This window comes from Cimex lectularius, unplaced genomic scaffold (genome assembly GCF_000648675.2).
Source record: "Cimex lectularius strain Harlan isolate CLEC.00 unplaced genomic scaffold, Clec_2.1 scaffold173, whole genome shotgun sequence".
In the NCBI taxonomy this organism is placed as follows: Eukaryota; Metazoa; Arthropoda; class Insecta; order Hemiptera; family Cimicidae; genus Cimex; species Cimex lectularius.
In genome coordinates this window covers 836,059-856,034 of record NW_019392800.1, presented here as the reverse complement: position 1 = coordinate 856,034, position 19,976 = coordinate 836,059, and the positions used below count along the sequence as shown (strand labels likewise).

At 35.9% G+C, this 19,976-nt stretch overlaps 1 protein-coding gene across 1 annotated transcript in view; it reads right to left on the bottom strand.

Annotated features, from left to right (window-relative positions):
• LOC106666574 (probable serine/threonine-protein kinase kinX) overlaps positions 1 to 19,753 on the bottom strand; it is a 66,807-nt gene extending 47,054 nt beyond the window's left edge. The window contains exon 1 of the mRNA XM_024228054.1: positions 19,333 to 19,753. Coding sequence (XP_024083822.1) covers positions 19,333 to 19,363 — 31 coding nt within the window. The 5' untranslated portion in view covers positions 19,364 to 19,753. The remainder of the gene's footprint in view (positions 1 to 19,332) is intronic.
• Positions 19,754 to 19,976: the final 223 nt, after the last annotated feature.

The window sequence follows — 19,976 nt, the reverse complement described above, 5'->3', positions numbered from 1 at the left end:
CAATATTCCTCGGGGCGGGGACGAACAAAAAAAAAGTTTCGTTATTAAAACTTTATCGTGTTTTTTTATTTTATCGAACCCTGTAATTTTATAACCGACAGTGAACCATTATTGCTAAATATATTTTTTTAATTCGTCCATTATAAAAACGTCCAATGAGACTACGTTGTCTGATAAAAACTTGGGTTAAGTAACAAAATCGGAACCGAGACGAAGTATAAAAAAGAAGTACATAAAAGTATCAACCCACCCTTCTTGTATAAGTATTGCCAACCCATGTTATTTAAAGTAATAAAAAATAAAGATAACACAGTTAAGACGAGATAAGACAAGACAAAAAAAAATTAATTTATTTACTTTACATTGAATACATTACTCTGAGGGAAAAATAAATGACAATTTAGAACAAAATAATGTAAAATCAAAAGCCAGCTGTAAGTTTAACTTGTGCTTGAGAGCAGGAGTTTTGAGCACCCAAATAGTTTTATGCCATTATGCATTCAATTTGTTTGACTATTATCATTTTATGTAATTTTTTAAATAATTATTTTATTAATATGTTACTTGTAAACGTTTCTCTTCTTTAATTTTGTATGTTTAAAAAAATTAAATTTATCATAAGAGGAAAAGGAATTTATATCCGTTTTGTTTTGATGTTTGAATCTTATTGCTATATTACATGCATGGAGGTGTTTACTTTAGGGACAATAAATTTTATTAACACATTTGTTCTCGTAGTGTAGTTGGTAAGTCCTTCATACTTAAAAGTTTATGCTTATAGATACAAAGACATGAATACATTAAAAATAATTGTTTGACTTTTACCACCAATCAACGTAGAGTTGTTTTGTGTTGTAACTTCCATGATTATTTAGTAATATTGTTGTTATAGAAATCTGAGCAATAATTATTGGGGAAATTGTAGATTTTGTGATACCTCTCGAAACTATGATCTCACGTGTTATCACGGATTGTATTAATGCAAAATTAACAGGACTCATTAAATCTGGGGTTATAGACACGATAGACTAATTGGGCTAAAGTGAAAAAATAATGTTTCACAGTCGAACCAGGGATCGAAATCACTATAGCAATGAAGTACTACAGTTTTATCTCATCAGAATAACCTTTGCTTTAAAACAACAAAAAAATATAAATTAATTGGGCTCCTAGAAGATCATACTAAAATTAATTAGATTAAAAATTAAAAATTATATTTATATGTATATATATTTTGTTGGACATCTCAACGAAAGTGTTTTTATTTTTAGTTAAACTTTTTTTTAAAAATTATATAAATATAAATATGAAAACAAACGATTCGTCTATTAATTCGTATTTTTAATGTACAAAATAATAATCGGACTATTAAAAACGGTTGACGCTACAGTTTAGACGTTGATACTTCACTGTAAGGTAAAGGCCCTGAGTTCGAATCTAGCGGCCCTGCATTCGAACCCGTACTTACAAATGGGCTTTTTTCAAAAACACCGGCACACTGAGGGTTCATATAACCTCGTAGCTAAAATATCCCCCCCCCCACTGAAATAAAAAAATTCTCAAATGATAGGAAGAACATTTATTTTTAATTTTTATTTTTATACCTTTACATTTTTTGTAATTAATTTTCAAATGGTTTTTAAGAGCCCAATTATTTGATGTATTACAAAAATCTCAAATTAAAAGAAAAACAATTTGTTTTAATTAATTTTATATATTTTTTAATTTTAATTACTTTTGCAGTGTTCTTATAACAGCCCAATTATTTTAAAGTTAATTTTTTTCAAATTAAAGAATTTCACTTTAAGTGATTTATTTCATACCATATCCTACGTGTTAGTGATGTTTTAAAGAAAAGGTTAATTCGAAATTAAAAAGTAAATTTGAAGTTAAAAATGGTTAATTTGGAACTAAAAAAGTTAATTTGAAATTAAAAAGTTAGTTTTACGTTTAACACGGTTAATTTGGAATTAAAAATTGCCATACCTATAGCTTGAAGGTAAAAATGTTAATTACAAATTAAAAAATTAATTTAAAGTAAAAAAATTCATTTAAATTTAAAAGTGTTTGCGGGAAGGTATAGAGTTATTTTATAATCAAAAAGGGTAATTTTACATTAAAATTTAATGATTGGGTTATCAAGTCCCAGTTATTATATTTCTAAGTTCGAATGAAAATGACGAAAAGAGGGAAAATTCTAGAGGTTGTAGGTTGAGATGGGAGGTTGGTATCCGAGAGGATCGAAGTCACGATAGCTCAAGTGGTAGAGTAGCGGCGTATTTAGCCGAAGGTCGTGGGTTCGAATCCCGCTCGTGACACTAACTTTTTCATTTCAACCAATACCTTACATAAAGATTAATTAATTGGAAGAAGTTATTTGGTCAATAAGACCACGAAATATAATGGATTTATATGCATATTATTATTTTACGTAAAGAGATGGGTATTTACAAGAGGCACAGTTCATAGGACTTGAGGGGAGTTAACAACCGTTGTTCTTCCCGGCTGAATTATTCAAAAATATAAGCCAAGATTCGAATTCTACGATCACTAGGGATTACAATGTCAAAAGAAGTTACTGCCTTCAAAAATCCGGTCTTATCCGGCCAAGATTAGATTGATTTACCCGAGGCAAACACCGAGGTCTGCAGAAATATATTGTACTTCAAAATTACCACGGGATGTTTTTTGTAGACAGAAAGGCCTTTTATTACAAGGTAGATTAAAAGAAAATGTTCAACATTTAGTGGTAATAGTTCAAAAGCCGACCGCTTCCAAACTGTAGAGCAGCGATGTATGGACAAATAGGTAGCTATTAGACCAACATGTAACTATGTAGTTACATTGTTAATCATTTATTTTTAACCATCTGAAAGAAATATTTGTAACTAGGAAGAAAAATAATCTAACAGGGATGGGCAGAAATTGAACAAACATAAACTATTGTAACAAGGGGCATTTCATCGTTTCGCAAGTAAACCGTGACAGATTTCGACGAGTAAAGCTCAGAAGTTCGTCTTTTCTATTTTCTACGTCTGTTTGAAAAAAAAGATCGATGTTTATTATCTCAAAGGCCACGAAAGATTAACACGTTCGTGACAGTTTTCACAGATTGATTATGGAGAGTTTTCGTCACGGCCGGTCTCGCTGTTTGCGTTCGAGTTTTTCTTTTCATCTGATTGTTCTTTGCTTTCGTTAATTTTTACTTTTAAAAACAATAAGCTAATAAAAATAGCTTGATCGTTGATAGATAGATAGATATAGATAGATGTTTATTTACAATAAAAATTATTTTACAGAAAATATTCAGTACATAAAACATCCTAGACAATAGCCCACAGGCTGTCTGTCGAGTTGCCAAAAGAAAAAACATAGAATAATGTTAATAATACGAATACTAATACTAACAATACTAATACAAATAGTCATAATTTACACATTACTTTATTAATAATTGAAATTATCGACTAGGAACGCTCTGTATTTTAGGGAGTACAAAACATAATTGTAGAGACTGTGCCAGTTCTGCCCATTCAAAAATGAAATTACTTCATTTTTTTCTAAAAACAATTTGCCAAACCACCTAAGTCTGTATTCCTTCAATATAGGGCACACCGCCAAACAATGGAAGCCATCCTCATACACACCTAAATTACACAAAGCACAACGATACGCTTCCTCATTTCTGTGGACCGAGTAATTAAGAGGCAGCAACTGACCTCTTGCTTTCATTATCACACTTATCATTTTCAAGTTATAATTTTTATTTAAATAATGGTGATTTTCACCTAATTCCAGATTCAGTTCTTTGTATAAGCCATGGAAGACAGACCGTTGTGCTCTTAATTTTAATTTATTTTTAAAATCAGTTCTCAAAACATTTACCAAGCTTTCCACATTATTTTTATTTACGTCGGAGTAACTCAAGGGGGTTAAACCGTGTTGTATCCACAAATTGTCAAATTCTTTTGCCCAAAATATTTTCTTGTCTAGTATTTTCGAGGCCAAAATTCGAGGAAGTCTAGTAGAAGACAATGATAAAACTTTTTGGATGTATGTCAGATGCAGGCTTAATGTGTTGAAAAACAATGGGTCAATCCCTGTCTCCAAATATAAGACATAATCCGGTGTATCCTTTCTTAAGGAAAACAACCTTTTGACAAAATATTTATTCAATTTGTCCATACTGTCATACCATTTATAGCTCCAAACCTGAGCACCATATAACATTCCCTCCTTGGAGTTAAATACATTATATTTTGCTGAAATGAGAACATCACTATTCGACAAGAGAGACTTCCAAGTAGTATTAATACCAAATTTGGCTACATTTAATTTTTCTTTAAGATGTCCTTCCATAGCAAGCTGCGGTGTGAGATATATACCCAGATATTTATAATAGTTTACAATCTCAATATTTGTCCAGCATAGTTCCAAACCTCTTTTCTCCCAAGCCTACCCCCTCTGAGGAAGACCGTTATTTTTGACTTGTTTAAGTTAAAAAACAAATTCCATAACTGGCAATACTCGTAAAGCTTATTTATCATTTTCTGCAGTGTACTGGGCTCCGTTGCTAATAATACAATGTCATCTGCATAGAGCAAACAACGAACATTCAACCCATCAATACAAAATCACATAGATCATTGATATATAACGAAAATAAAAGTGGAGGTAGTAAACAACCTTGCTTTAGCCCTATGTTTGTCTTTGTCAACATGAAGGAAGTCCTATGTTTGTCGTTGATAACAGGAAGGAATTTGGTAGGCCCAAGCTAAACGAATACAACCTACCCAAAGCACAAACCTTAGAAACATTTTTCAATTAATTAATCGGTCAATGTTCAATTAATACCTTACATAAAGATTAATTAATTGAAATAAGTTATTTGGTCAATCGGACCATGAATATAATGGGTTTAATAAGTACAACGAAGTATATCTTCACTAAAGCTCCCCGTGGGTATTTCATTTGTCGCCGAGAATCGAATCCTGATTACACGACATTTTTAAAAATGGCGAAAAGGAGGGAAAATTCGAAAGGTAGGTTGAGATTTGAGGTAGGTTGAGAGAGGGTTGGTGTCCGAGGGGATCGAAGTCACGATAGCTCAAGTGGTAGAGCAGCGGCGTATCTAGCCGAAGGTCGTGGGTTCGAATCCCGCTCGTGACACTAACTTTTTCATTTGAACCAATACCTTATATAAAGATTAATTAATTGAAAGAAGTTATTTGGTCAATCGGACCACGAAATATAATGGACTTAGAAACATTATTGCTAGAACCGTATATCCAAGGAGAAGATACATAAGTACATAAAGTACATAAAGACTCCAAAAACAAAAAAATTGCACGGAGGCTAAAAGCAATACATAATATATAAAAACAGACAAACATTCATGAAGATGGTGAAAAAGGTCAGTTCTCACAATCCAAGAAGCCGGCAGGACATCAAACTCGTGTCTCTGCCTGCTCTCTTTGATCAACTATGCAATTTATATCTGCCCAAATCTCACAAGGTCTTTCATAAGATAATCACCAGACGCACCACTGAAGATGGAGAGAAGCAGAAACGGCCTGACCAAAAAGTGACGAAAGGCTCTTGATGAAACCTCACAATCTAAGAAGCCGACAGGAAGTAATATCTCTTGATATTAAGCTTTCCAGCACCTACGGATCCTCGAAAGGCTTTTTATAAATTTTGACAAATTGGCACAATTTTATATCATTGAATCAGGTGAATAGCGTTTAATTTAACTGAAAAGATTTCGCCAGATTTATTTTACGGTTAGTGAGTCCTTTTGTAAAATGCTGCCCAGTTCCTAATCCAATTTATCTGAATTCGTTTTTCCTAAATAATAACATAAAATATTTCAGCACAAATAAAACGCCCTCTGAAAAACCGGCTATTGGATTTTTTTCCAGTTTTTCCTCTTTGACAATAAATTTTGCAATGTTTCTAGAGATTCGAAGTTAAACTGGATTTTTATGTGGAAATGGATGCAGTGAGCAAAAAATAAATAAATAAAATAAAGAATGTATAGAGAGAAATAATATTGGAAGAGTGGCTGGGAGTGATTGATCAAATCTGTCCTCGGCAAAGTGTATCTGATGGTTATGATAGCGTGTATTGGAAAATTCTTGTTCACCTCCGGCGGGGGGAATGTTTTCCTTCGATCGGGATATTTTGCTCATGATTTGCGGCAAGAGAGCTATTTTTATTGTCAAATCTTGTGGTTCATTCCAATTTCAACACTCGGTCGAACGAGGTCGGTGTTTACAGTTTGTACTTTATTTTGATGCGAGTTTATGTTTAAAAAAAAACACTTTTCCATCCAAAAATACAAGTGTAAAAATTACACTTCTTACTCATAGTGTGGTAGCATTTCAAATGTTATTACCAATAAAAAAAAGCTGTTTTCCTTTTAATAAACTTTTACACTAGAATCCTTAATCACCGATGATCATGATGAGTAAAACGTTTTGGAAAAGATGCGTCCTACTATTTCGGATAGTGATCGAGGATAAGAATGTGGCGAACAGAATCAACAACCGACTACACAGAGTTCATTACCTCTGCTGTACACACCTGACAACTTTGAGGTTTTAATTTGACGATCATTGATCCTTGGGCGGCTAAGACTTGATTTGAAATTTAAATCTCGCACCGAATAAAAGGGTCAAATTGGGCTGTGATGCAATTTTCCAGGTCATTGTAAACTACAGTGTAAGAAAGCTTAGATCATAATCAAAATAAACAAACAATAATGCCTTATTTTAATCTCTAAGTTGTACACTGTGGGAAAATCATATGGCGATGTTTTTCTTCTGTGAACTTCGGTCATTGCAATCTAGGTCAATTCACCACTTGTATGCAGTTTACAAACTGTAAATCATATACAATCATGACCTCGTTACTCGATATTCTTACTGTCTAACTTAGTACCCGAGTTAGGGCCCATGGGGTATTTGATATTCCGCCATGAACATCCGTCATATCACCCATACAGAGTGTCTCTATTAAAAAAAATCAACCAAGAACCTCCGATCTCGGGTCAAAAATAAACTTTACAAGTTTGGATGCCAGGGAGTAAAAAATGACCATTTAAAGAATTAGCAGGTCAAACTTGAACTAGACGTTAGCAAATCCCAGTTTAAACCAAATCTGTTGAGAAATACGAAGAAACTAACATTGTATACGACAACTCTTCACAATCAAGGATTATTGACCAAAGTTCCTTCCATGTCGTACTGTCGTCGAAAATCTTACATTCCATTACATCGATTGGCTACCGAAAAACCAAAGAATTTACAGACTATGAAATAATAAAAAATACACTTGGTATATTGGATGATCGAAACCTAAAAAGCGAGCAAGGATACACCAAAGTCAAGAAATATTCTGGGTACAAAACAGTATACATCAAGAATTAACATGCCAACTTATGGCAAACTTCAACTGGAAAGGGAAACTCATCGCAAGAACCAACCAACAACAAATAGGTCGGGAAAAAACAAAGAAATTGACATTATAAACGACAGCTGCTTCGGATTTTATGTCTTAAAAAAATAATAAAAAAACACATTAGGTCAATTTTTCCACGTCATTGATAAAAGTCAAATCAACCAACCAGAAAAGTTCATTTAATTAAACAAGAATTGTGTTGTTGTTTTTGACTTAGAAAGTATATATTCTTAGAAAATTTTAGTTGAAATGGCACTGTCACTTGCTGGGTCCGTCTTCACTCGCGGAGTTTAATGTCATATCCAAAGATGGCGCAAAGCCGATAAAGCGTTTGAGTGTAATCGAAAGCCGGAGTGTAGACAGACCCAGTAAGTGGCATAGTGCCTGTTGAAAGAAGACTTTAATGATCAAACACTTCACTTTCCAGAAAGGGATCAGAATCTTCATGATTTTCTAATAAGAGTTCTAAGAAAAGTAATTCCTGTCGTACAGCCCAATACAGTCCAATTTATGAAACGTGCAAGAACTTAAACTTTACTGACCAAACGTAGTTCAAGACGCAGAAAAAGGTCAGAATCTCCAGGATTTTCCAACAATTTTTTGTTGGTCATATTATTCTTAATTAAAATTTCAAGGGGTGTGCCCGGTTTCGAACCCATAACCTCTAGCGTAGTAAATACGAGTCGGATGCCCTCACCACTCGGCCTTTGATTGCCACTTAATATTTATGCCATATTGTTTAAATTATATTTTTCTATTGCAATAGGAAACCAGGAGTAAACTTATTTAACAGGTTTTCATAGTAAAATTTAGTTAAGGGTCCAGGACAAAACACGTCTGTTAAAACATTTACTAAAAAAAGAAAAAAGAGCAGATTCTTCAGGATTTTCTAGTACAGTATAATTAAACGTAAATTAATTTCTGCCCTACAGGAGGGTTTAACGTCCAATTTACGAAATTTGCAAGAACTTAGATTTACTCTCCAAAGGATGGAGAAAAAGATCAAAACTTTCAGGATTTTCTAATAAAGTGTAAGTCAAAGTAAAGCATTCTTATCATACAGGAGGGCTGAACATGCAATTTTCTCGAGGTACATGTGGTCAAATATTAGATGCATTAATACGAAGTTATCCCCAATAAAAGAAGTGAATGGGACTACAGCTCCCAAACGAACTTCGCAAATATACTTTAGCGCAGTAATATGACATCAAAATCCGCGAGTGTGCCAGTTCAACTAAAATTTTCTAAGAAGTATGATAATCAGTTAAATACGGGTGATGGGATCCCATACTGGCTCTCTGTGAATAGGGTATAACTCAAACAAAGTACATAAAGCAAAAACTTTCTTCTTGTCTTCTCCACACAGGGTCCCGGTCATCTGATTGCCACAAACCAAACCAGCCATCTGTGATTGAACAAGCCCCCCCCCGTTGTTCAAATGTCCAAGCGTATGCTTAATTGTGAATAATCGCCTTTGTCAATGCCTCTCCAGAGTAGAAAACCTGAAGCGGGATGTCTAGGGTTAGGGATCTCACGGAGCCTTCTGATGACTGTTTTAGAGCTCAACCTAACATTACTGACTGTTTGGAGTTGACTACCCATCGAGGAAGCGTCGTACATCGCGGTCAACCACTACCTTCTTTTTGATTGAGACTTCTGGTAGCCCTAATCCTTTCTTTTCCAATGTTGCGACACCAAATTTAGCAAATTTGCTAAACCTTTGCTAATCCAATTAGTTTAGGGCGGGTGCAGTGTTTCATCCCTTGTATTGGCAACACTGATTTTTGTGCCGGTTCACCCTACCACTGCATGTTATATCGGTTGTTACCTTTGCCAAACATAATTTTTTTCATGTTCAGGTTACATTTAACCCTTTCTTGCCCAACGTTGCAATGTCAACTTTAGCAGTTTGTTTATGGTTAACAATTTTTAACCCTTGTATTGGCAACAGTGATTTTTTTTGGCGGCCATCGAGTTTACTCTCTACCACTAACCTCATGGGATTTCCCGCTAACCTATTAACAAATTACTAATGTTTGTCTTGCTCTAAGACATCATTGGGCCATAAAGGGCTAAACCGATGTAGATAGAAAAAAAATAGTAATTAATGTGTAGAGATTAGTGACCGTTAGTCGATAGTAATTCCGATATCGTGAGATGCGGTCGGGTGTGATGTAGGTTTCAGAAAAACATTTTCTTTATCGTTCCAACGTTTCGATCTTTTATTGAGATCATCTTCAGGGCTCAAAGTGTTTGTCTTCTGTGTAATTGTGCCATCCTTGCGTGTCGTGTTGAGAGTGCCCATTAATTTTTTACTCAAATTTATTGTCACATCAAATAAAACAATAAAAAAAATCCACTCATTTGACCAGTTGGCTTTATAAATAGTGAATTTGAACGGATTTTCTTTATTTTTAATCTAAAGAGTGTAAAAGAATTAGTAACACCTTTTAAAGGTAAACAAGTTATTATTGTTGTGATTACGTGTTAAGTCATCTGTTAATATTTATATCTAGTTATTATTATAAACAAATAGAAATGTCCTGTTTTTTTGTCTTTGAGTGTAGATTGAGTGACTGATCAATTTTGTTCTGCTTGAAAGGTTTACATTCCGGTTCTAATAGAAAAACTTAGAGGCAAAAAAAATTAGAGGCACTTAAAAGTATTTATTAATTAAAACGAGTGGATCGGTTATCTTACAACCGCTTATCAACGTGTCCACTCGTGTTAACACAGTTTCGTCACGTCATTTCCGAATTGATTTTCGGTTGATAAACCCGTAAAACTTCAGACTTTCGTCGCCCTTGTAGCGTTTCACGGGGGGGGGGGGAGAGATAGAAATTCGATTTGATGCCGAGGTCGCGGAGATTAGGGCAGTAGAAATGAGGCAATTGGTGGAACAACCTATTTGTATTGTTTGGATGTAAACAGAGAACCCTGGCTAAACAATAGCATATAGATGACCGGAGTAACTCTATTCCATTAAAATAAGACGTCACATCCTTAGACTTACAACTTAAAACTCCTCTTCGAACTTTTACAAATAAAATTGATACTGAAACATGTAAACATATCATATGTTCAACGTCAATTACGTAAAAATCTTGTCAATAACAATAATAATTTTGCTATTTTCTCCGTTCAAAATGAATTATTTATTAATTACCTTGGCGTTGTGAGAGTGCAATCCAATTAGAAACCAAATGTAATTGAACCAAAGTATTAATCAATCAAATAAAAACCACTGAAATATAATCAAGGACCAATTATACAATATCCTTAATTTATGACTTTCCTCTTTGGTTGATATTTTGCGCATGATACTTGGTCGTATTTTAATTATTGCTATTAATGTACGTTAATGAAATATATTAAAATATTTAACGGGGCTAAATTGAGAAGAAATCTCGTTGACATCTTTCAGATACACTTCTTGATCTTTGTGTAATTCGGACCGTAACGTCCGATCCAATATTCAATTATTTATTTCATGTTCGTCTCATGTCACGACCTACCCTAGAAATCGATAAATAAACTATTCGTGACGTTACGTTAGGCTAGTTGTGCTGTCAATATGGGTTTAAATATCTCTGGTTTTGATTTTTCGATTTCCCCTGAGCATCCCCTGTCGAATACATACGTTACTTGAGACCTATACAAACGACTTGAAATCCAAAGACGAGGCTAAAACGGAACAGTTAAAGACAATCTAAACTGAGACCTTATTATTCCTTTTTAATTTTTCAAGTTGTCTTCATCCCCCCCGGAAAGATAGGCAGTAAAAAAGGGCTAATTACTAACGACAGACACTAACTAAAAGAACGTTTCGCACTACTCTACAGACCATTGCCATACGTTTCAACAAAAAACAAGCTGACAATCTACAAGACGTAGCCACGTACGGAGGAGCAGCTTGGGGGCCAAAATTGCAAAGCAGGAGTAGAAGCATCCTCGAGCAGAGTCAAAGAATAGCGCTCCTGAGAACGACTAAAGCTTATAGGACAGCCCCTACTCACGCCCTCCAAGTCCTTGCTTCCGCTGCACCAATAGACATTGTCCTCCACAGTAAAATTGCAATCCGGCAGCTAAGAGATGGAAAGGAGCCAACAATGGTAAATTTGGATGCGGCAGATAGGGAAAGGCTACGAACTGCACCTAGAAAGCAGATCCGGGAGATCCTTACAGTTTGGATAGACAACTTGTGGCAGGAAAGATGGGACAGAAGCACCAAGGGAAGGCTAACCCACGAGTTTCTACCCAGTATTGAGGACCGAGCAAAAGCAAAGTGGTTTCAACCAGATTACTGGATCACACAAATAATGACAGGTCACGGAAATTTCAACGCTTACTTGCACCGATTCCGTAGAGCTAACAGTCCACTGTGTCCCGACTGCGGAGTTGATGACAGTGTCCAACACAGACTGTTCAACTGCCCCCTCCTTGAGAGTGTGAGGGAACCACTAAAGCTCCTCTTCCGCCACACTTGGCCACCGACCCTCAACGAACTGGTTAAAGAAAAGAGGACGTTTGAGGTCCTCAAGCCTGTTAGCCGAGCTATAGTGGATAAAGTACCTGATTAGTTTTTTCTTTCTTTCTTTTTTCTTCTTTTTCTTCCTATGATAAGTTACTTGTTAGATCTTAGCGTTTCCCTGAACTTTTAATTCCGGGCTGGTTACTCCTTGTACCCATAATTGTTATTTATTTATTAAAATATTGTATTTATTAGAAAGTGTATTCAAAAGGATTAACCAGCAAGGGGGAGACCTATTAGATTAGATAAATTAATAATAAGAAAAAAATTTCCCTTCTTCCTTGGGTCTTCCCTTTCAGGGCAAGGTCGAAGGAAGACGTTAAGCACAATAAGATCCCCTAAACTTGCATCCCATTTGAATTAGTTTAGTGGCCGTGGTCCGCCGGTATGGGGTCTCCCTTAGGTACGGCGGGGAGGTGGATGGGAAAAAAAAAATCTACAAGACAATACTAAAACAAATCTGGACGTACAGAATAGAACTGTTGGGCATCAGTACCTTTCAACACCCAAAGAATAGAGTCCTTCCAATCCACAGTCCTCATTCTATTACTGCGTCTCCAACAGAACTCTTCACAATGACCTCAACATCACTTTCGTGCAAAAAATAATCCACACAACATTTTCCACTTTCCACAATAAACTCTCCCCAATCAACTTGCCCAATTCTTATTCAATAGAAACCACCCTTACAATCCCACCAAAGGACTGAAGTGATGGCCTCGCGGCTTGCTAAAAGCAGAATTACTTTAATGGTTGTTAATTCGCCTCATGACACATGATCCATGTCTTTTGTAAATTCAACTCATTACATGTTATACATAAGGTTAAGATTGTAATAAACGTGTGGTGATTAGTGACCGTTAATCGGTAATAATTATTCAGAAATTGTGCGATGCGGTCTGGTGTGATGTAGGTTTCAGAAAAACATTTTCTTTATCGTGCCAACGTTTCCATCTTTATTGAGATCATCTTCAGGGCCTGGGATTTANCCTGAAGATGATCTCAATAAAGATCGAAACGTTGGCACGATAAAGAAAATGTTTTTCTGAAACCTACATCACACCAGACCGCATCTCACGATTTCTGAATAATAATTGTAATAAACGTATCAAATAAAAAAATATTTCCAGCAGTTTTTCTAGATGTTACAAAGGCAGAAGCCCCATTTACGTACTTGCAAGAATTAGACTTTACTGACCAAGTACTTCAGGATGCAGGACTAGATCAGAATCTTCAGGATTTTCTAGCAAAGTATAAGTAAAGTTAAAGGAATTACTGTCATATAGGAGGGTTTAACGTCCGTGTTGAGTAACTTGCAAGAACTTAGACTTTACTGACCACTACTTCAAGCAGAAATAGATCATAATCATCATGATTTTCTAGTAAAGTACAATTAAAAGTGAAGTGGTAGGACATCAGGGGCGGTTGTTAACATTTTGGGAACGGAGGAAGAAGAGGCGGTTTCAATGATAGGCGTGGCTTTGGGGGTAATAAGAAATCTTTTGGAGGTAAAAGGAAAACATTCGGCACATGTGGAGGTTGATTTGGAGGAGGTGACAAGATGAGTAGGATGATTTAGAAGGGAGAGAAGCCGTGAGGGGTTGATAGTAATACTTACCAAGGAACGAAAAACCTGAACCACCACAAAATAAGACAATTAAATTTGGCGATTAATTATTTTGAAGATAGAGAAGGAGTTCTAATGATGGCAGCGATAAACCCAGCAAATAATAGCTGCTCAGAAGAAGGACCTTCATCCTCTGATGACACTTCTGAAGAAGAAGATGTAACTAAAGGAAAACTTGAATAAAAGAAGCAGTCTTCACCAGAAGACAAACCTGATAATGACAAACCTAATTTCAATAAGACAGTGATGAGGAAACACTCACAAAACAGGGAAGAATCACATTTAAAAAAAAATACAGCAATTTTATTAAAGGATGCGATGACAATGATGATAATGATGATGGAGGAATGAAGAAATAAATTTACAATAAATTGAGTTGCTATGTTTATTGGAAAGGTAGCGTTGTAGAGTGGTGCTACAAAGAAATTCCTATCATACAGGAGGGCTTAACGTCCAACTAGCCTTTGGTTATCGCAGATGGGTAAGAACCATTTTATAACCTTTTTTTAAATTAATTTCCAATAAAATTCCAAGGGGTGGTCAGGGGTTTGAACCGAGAATCTCTACATTGGCATTCAGGAGGGCTTAACGACCAACTTATGAATTCGCAAAAACTTATACTTTGCTGTTCAAACATACCTGTGAATGCAAAAAACTACCAGTATCTTCAGGGTTTTATGGTGAAGTAAAGTAATTGCTTCCATACAGGAGGGCTTACCGTCCAATTTTCCAAATTTGCAAAAACCTAGACTTTATTGACCAACTACTTCAGGTTACAGAAAAAGATCAAAATTTTCGGGATTTTTTTAGTGAAATGTAAGTAAAAGTAAAGTAACTCCTGTTATACAGGAGGGCTTAAAGTGCAACTATTATTAGTGAGTCGTGGACCAGTTGGACATCTGAACTGTTTTATAATACTTTTTTCATATTATTCTCAATTAAAATTCCATGGGCTGTGAACGGATTCGAACCCAAAACCGCCTGGCAAATACGCCTCGGCTACCGCGGTCCCCTTCTTTATGTTACTACTGTTTTCTTCTTGTATAAACTTGTATAAAAAAAACCAGTCTTCCCCAGAAGACAAATCTGATGATGACAATTGATGATGATCTGGTTTGGGATATTATTGGGTATGTGGTCCTTTTTTATCCATTTCTTTCTTAATCCTATCAAAAGTCCAAATACACTTTTTGATCTCTATGTTCAAACTCACTTTTTCATTCTATTAAGGCTGACCCAGCAATTTACGAGGTTGTTCAGTTATCGACCAACTTTGATTATAATCTGGTTTGGGATGTTATTGGATATGCGGTCCAATAACATAATGGTCGTTCCATAACCCAAGAACATCCCAAACTAGATTATAATCAAAGTTGGTCGATAACTGAACAACCTCGTAAATTGATGATGAGACCTGATTTCAATAAGACAGTGATGAGGAAACACTCATTACTGTGTCATTCTTTATGTTACTAATGTTTTCTTCTTTCTCACTGATGGTGTGGTATGGTTTGGTAATATGGATACTAGGAAACGGGGTTTGTGCTCCTGCTGCACTGCAGCCTTCTGGCTTATTGTACCTTCTTCCTAGTTCCTTAGTTCAGTGCAGTAGACTTATCCTTCTCTTATAAAGACTTTATTTTACAGTTTTCTAAGAGTTAATTCTATTCTATTATGAAGACTTATCTTCCTCTGGGTTCTAGAAGTATCAGGTCACTGACTGTCGCTGCTATAGTTTTATTCCCCAAGTTTTTTTCGTATGTTAGGTTAAATTTTCATTGAGCTGTTGCTTCGCATTCTCCTCATTACATAATCTACAGATGGGACCATCGTTGTATATGCCCATGTTGTGTAGATGTTTTTTCAAATGCGAGTGACCGATTAGTAGACCTACAACTCCTCTGAATTTTTCCCTCTCCAATTGCAGCAGTGATTTTGCCAGTCTTGTTGAGGGTTGTACCTCATTGATAATCAAAAAAATTATTTGTTGCTCATCGAAACAACCTCAAAATTTTTTAAACGGAAAAAAAATGTGTCAAGGGAATTCGAGCAATCTTCATATTGTTCCGCTTTTGTGCTAATGTCGTGTGGGTTCGAAACCTGCCCGTGACACAATTTTTGTTTTTGTCGTAAATCGTGTATAATTACAAGAAATGTTTAAAACAGAAAAGTTGAAAAGTCCTTTTTTTGTTTTCTGTTACATAAACTCATTACGGGCCCGGATAAATGAAAATCGATCAGAAATTTCCCAATAAATCCGAATCCTCTCACACGACTCACGAGTGTTCTCAATTCAAATAACGTACTGAGAAAATTTCAGCCTCGCTCCAACAGGATTGTATTGATTTCTTCAACCCTAGCCCTTGGCATGGTTCGACGGTGTTGAAAAAAATCAAAAAACTAACCAGTTCTTGTACAAAAAGGAGTCTACGTGTATTGTTTATGTGCTAAACTAACTAGTTTTTCGTCAATACCTTCACAAATAATGGAACCTGATTAAAAGCTCAAAGATGCTAAGAGTTAAATGATCATCTTGTCTTGAGAACTTAAAAAAAGAGATCAGGATTAAATTTTACAAACTTCACAACATGCACAATCATGCAAACAGGTTCCAGAAGAATGTACGAAGAGAGATAAGGCAAAAAGTTAGAAATAAAGATAAATTTATTACTTGTTTATGAGTGCTTTATGGGGAAAACATGTGAAACGCTGAGTGTTAAATGCCAAGTATTTTTCCCCATCTTAATATTTATTTCTTTGATTGAAAAGCTCCGTAGAAAGAACGGTAAATGGGAGAAACATTATTCCATGGTTTAGCAAGCCCGGCGCCGAATATCATCAGATGATTCATAATAACAATGAGCAATTTTTGTACACCAATAATTTTTCCCCTTACATTGGAAATGTTTAAGCCAAGAAAAATTGTTCAATGTACAGATGATTCATTTTTTTAAACAAAAAGCTCGGATTTGGGAAAAATCTGCTTCGACGTTTCCGCTATAGAAGTAAATACCCGTGGCACGTGGGCCGATATGATTTATTTTGAATATATTTAAAAAGAAAAATCTTTTTTATTCCAACAATAAGGTCATTAAGAAGTGCAATAAAATAACAAAGACTGATTTGAACAACATCGTTCAAATATAAACTTTTTAGTGTTTTTTTCTATTTCCAGAATTTAAAAGAAATAATACAAAATATGCAGAAGTGCAATAAATGTTTTATTTCTATTGTCTTATGTGGGAGTAATTTAACTTTCTTTTTGTATGGAAACTTTCCAAAAAAGAAAATAAATCTAATCTAATCTTATCCATACAACAAATTCTTCACTGCGGTACAAAGACCGGCCTCCGTCAAATTTACAGAACAATTTCGAAGAACCGGCGTTTTTGTCGACTTTTTCAAAATAACGGTTGATTGGGTTTTAATTTGGGTACGTTTGGACAATAATTTAGTTTGCTACCATTTGCTTTTGGGCTTCAAGTGACGAAACGTGATCTTGTGCGCTTTTTTAACATGTACTAAATTTGTTTGTTGTATTTCCCATCCTTTTCTCTTTTTCCTTCTTTCTCACCTCACCCTCTCACCGTTTCCTTTTCTCACTATTTCCTTCTCTCCCATTCTCTTCCGCCCCCCACTCTCTCTCACACACACACGCACACACACTCACTCTCTCTCTCTCTCTCTCTCTCTCTCTCTGACTTTCTCTCTCTATACGTCGTCCCTAAAATGCCCAACTATCGAATGTGTAACTTTTAAGGAGACCAAAAAAAACTCCTTTAATTCTGATACCAAAATCAGGACATTTCCAAACGGTAATTTTAAATTATTTATCTGTTTACTTTCTTCGCGTACCAAAAATTCATTGTACACTTGGCAACTATTGTATAGCCTTAATGATATTTACAATTCTCTCTCTCTCTTCCTCTCTATTTCAAAGCCATTTCCAGCGTTTCTGAAGGGAGTTGGAGCAGTGGTTCCGAAACTTTTTCTGTTTCGCCCTTAATATGTAATAATTTTTCCGCGGCGCCCCAAGTCAAAACAATTGTCTATTTCATCGGGAACTTTATGATAATAATAGTAATTCATTTCGAACTCAGAAAAGCATTGATATATCTAAAGCTCTTCTTTTGTTTGCAAGTTTATTAAATAAATAATCAAAATTACTTACTTTCTTGTGAAATTTAAAAAACTGCCTTTTGAAATAGCACTTCTGACTTAACTGACTTAATAGCAAAAAATATAAAAGAGAATAGTTCTTTTTGGGCAATAATATAAAGTACACAATTGCAACTCGTTAACGTCCACATTGAGATTGGATGGCTACCAGGGTCTTAGTGTTTAGGGTTTTATAAAGAGTGGTATAGTTTTCAGGTTTTTTATAAGTATAAAAATAATAATAATCTTTGTTACAGAAAATTTGCGCGGCGCCCTGGGGAGGCGCGGCGCTTAGTTTGGGTATCACTGGGGTATTTGTTGTTTGCCACAATTGGTCAAATGCAACAGCAAGTTATGGAATCTGAAAAAAGAATCACGTTTTTTTTAACGTTCGATAGTTGGACATTGTGGGGATGATATATCTATCTATTAATTTATCAATCTCACTAAACCTCCCTTTCCATGTCTCTGTCCCTCCACCCTCTCTCACTCACTCACTCACTCTCTCTCTCTCTCTCTCTCTCTCTCTCTCTCTCTCTCTTTATATCTCTCTTTATGTATCTTTTTCTCCCTAAACCCTTTCCTTTTATTCTCTCTATCCCTTTCACTCTCTCTCTCTCTCTCTCTCTCTCTCTCTCTGTATGTATCTATCCATCTATCTATCTATCCTAATCTCCTATTTTAATTTATCACTCTCTCACTCTCTTTATTTCTATCTATAAACTTCTCTTTCTCTGTACGTTAAATAGTAGAAACCGCGTAGTAAAATATAACATCATCATCTCCATTCCTCGCTGTCTCATTTTATCTGTCCCTTTCTTTCTTACTCTACCTTTTTATTTTTGAAGAAAAATCAATGCAAATTTTTATCGGTTATAAGTGGCTTTAAGTGATGTTAAGGTACTACACGTTCTTAAAATTAATAATATGGTCTAATAGATTTTTCGTATTTTTTCCATTTCCATTTGTGTTGTTTGTTCATTTGGGCGATCTAAGATACTGGGATAAACAGAAGAAATTTCTACTTTCAAAAGTTAAATTCGAGTGTCTGATCAATCGAGGATCTAAACGTAGTGTTTTTATAGTCGGATCTTCATAAACACGATTCGACTTATTGTCTTAGTCGTAAAGGTGTCATTCATTGGAAGATCGGCTTGTTTACTCCAGTGCCGTTGTATCGCGAGGGAGCCAGGGAAATTATTTACATTTTACCGATCAGAGGGAAGAGATACACGAACGCGCCGTGCTATTTTCAAGATTCAAAATGTGGGGCAATGTGTGAAACTTCAGAAAATAAAAATAGATCTTAGCCGAACGGGCGAAATGCCGGGCGGTAGAATCGAGTACAAGGTGCATTCGATCGCGGTTCGAACAGAGCCCGGCACAAAGGTTCTATGCCGGCAAACTTCAAATGAAAAACAAAACAAAATCGGATTATACAAAAAAAGGCGTGTTACCAAGATCAAAATCTTTCATTTGTATCAACGTTTCGACCAAGTCAAAAAGTAAATCTTTCAAAATAATAAATGTATAGAATAATGTGATTATTGTTTACCTTTTTTGAAATATGACTGTACACAACCCATGTCGAAATTAGGGATGATCGAGCCAGGAGCAGTTAAACTGGATCTGTGTCGTACACTGAATGGACTGCTGCGTCTCGAGACTAGTGATCCCCCCACCAGGCTAGTCGTCCTCCCCTCACCTGTTGCCTTCCCAGTCCGATTCCTTCCATTAGGTCCACATACACACCCCTTACGGGGGTTGTGCACTACCCTGTTAAACCCCCGGGCGTCCTATGCCGATCGGTTGTAAGATTCCCTGTCCTCGTTCACTAGTACCATCCTCGACGTAGCTCACCGGCACCGCTTTCCTCCTTCTCAAAATCTCACTGATGGCGCCGTGTCTGAGGTAAACCGTCGCGTCGAAAGACTGCGAGAACTGTTACGCGGCGTTTATATAGCCGTCGAGACGGGACTTGTGAAAGGCGGACTGGTCCGGACGATGAGACGGCTCGAAGAGCAGGATGGAGTATAGAAGCTGTGGGGGTGGACTCACAAAATCTATACTTGCGCCCTCCCACCCCCGACCGGAGGCACCCTCTCGATATTCCCAACCTTCCCTATCAAAATTTACCTTTCATGGAAGGTCGTCCACCCTTAAAGAACGTACACAGTCCATCGTTGGACACTAATACTT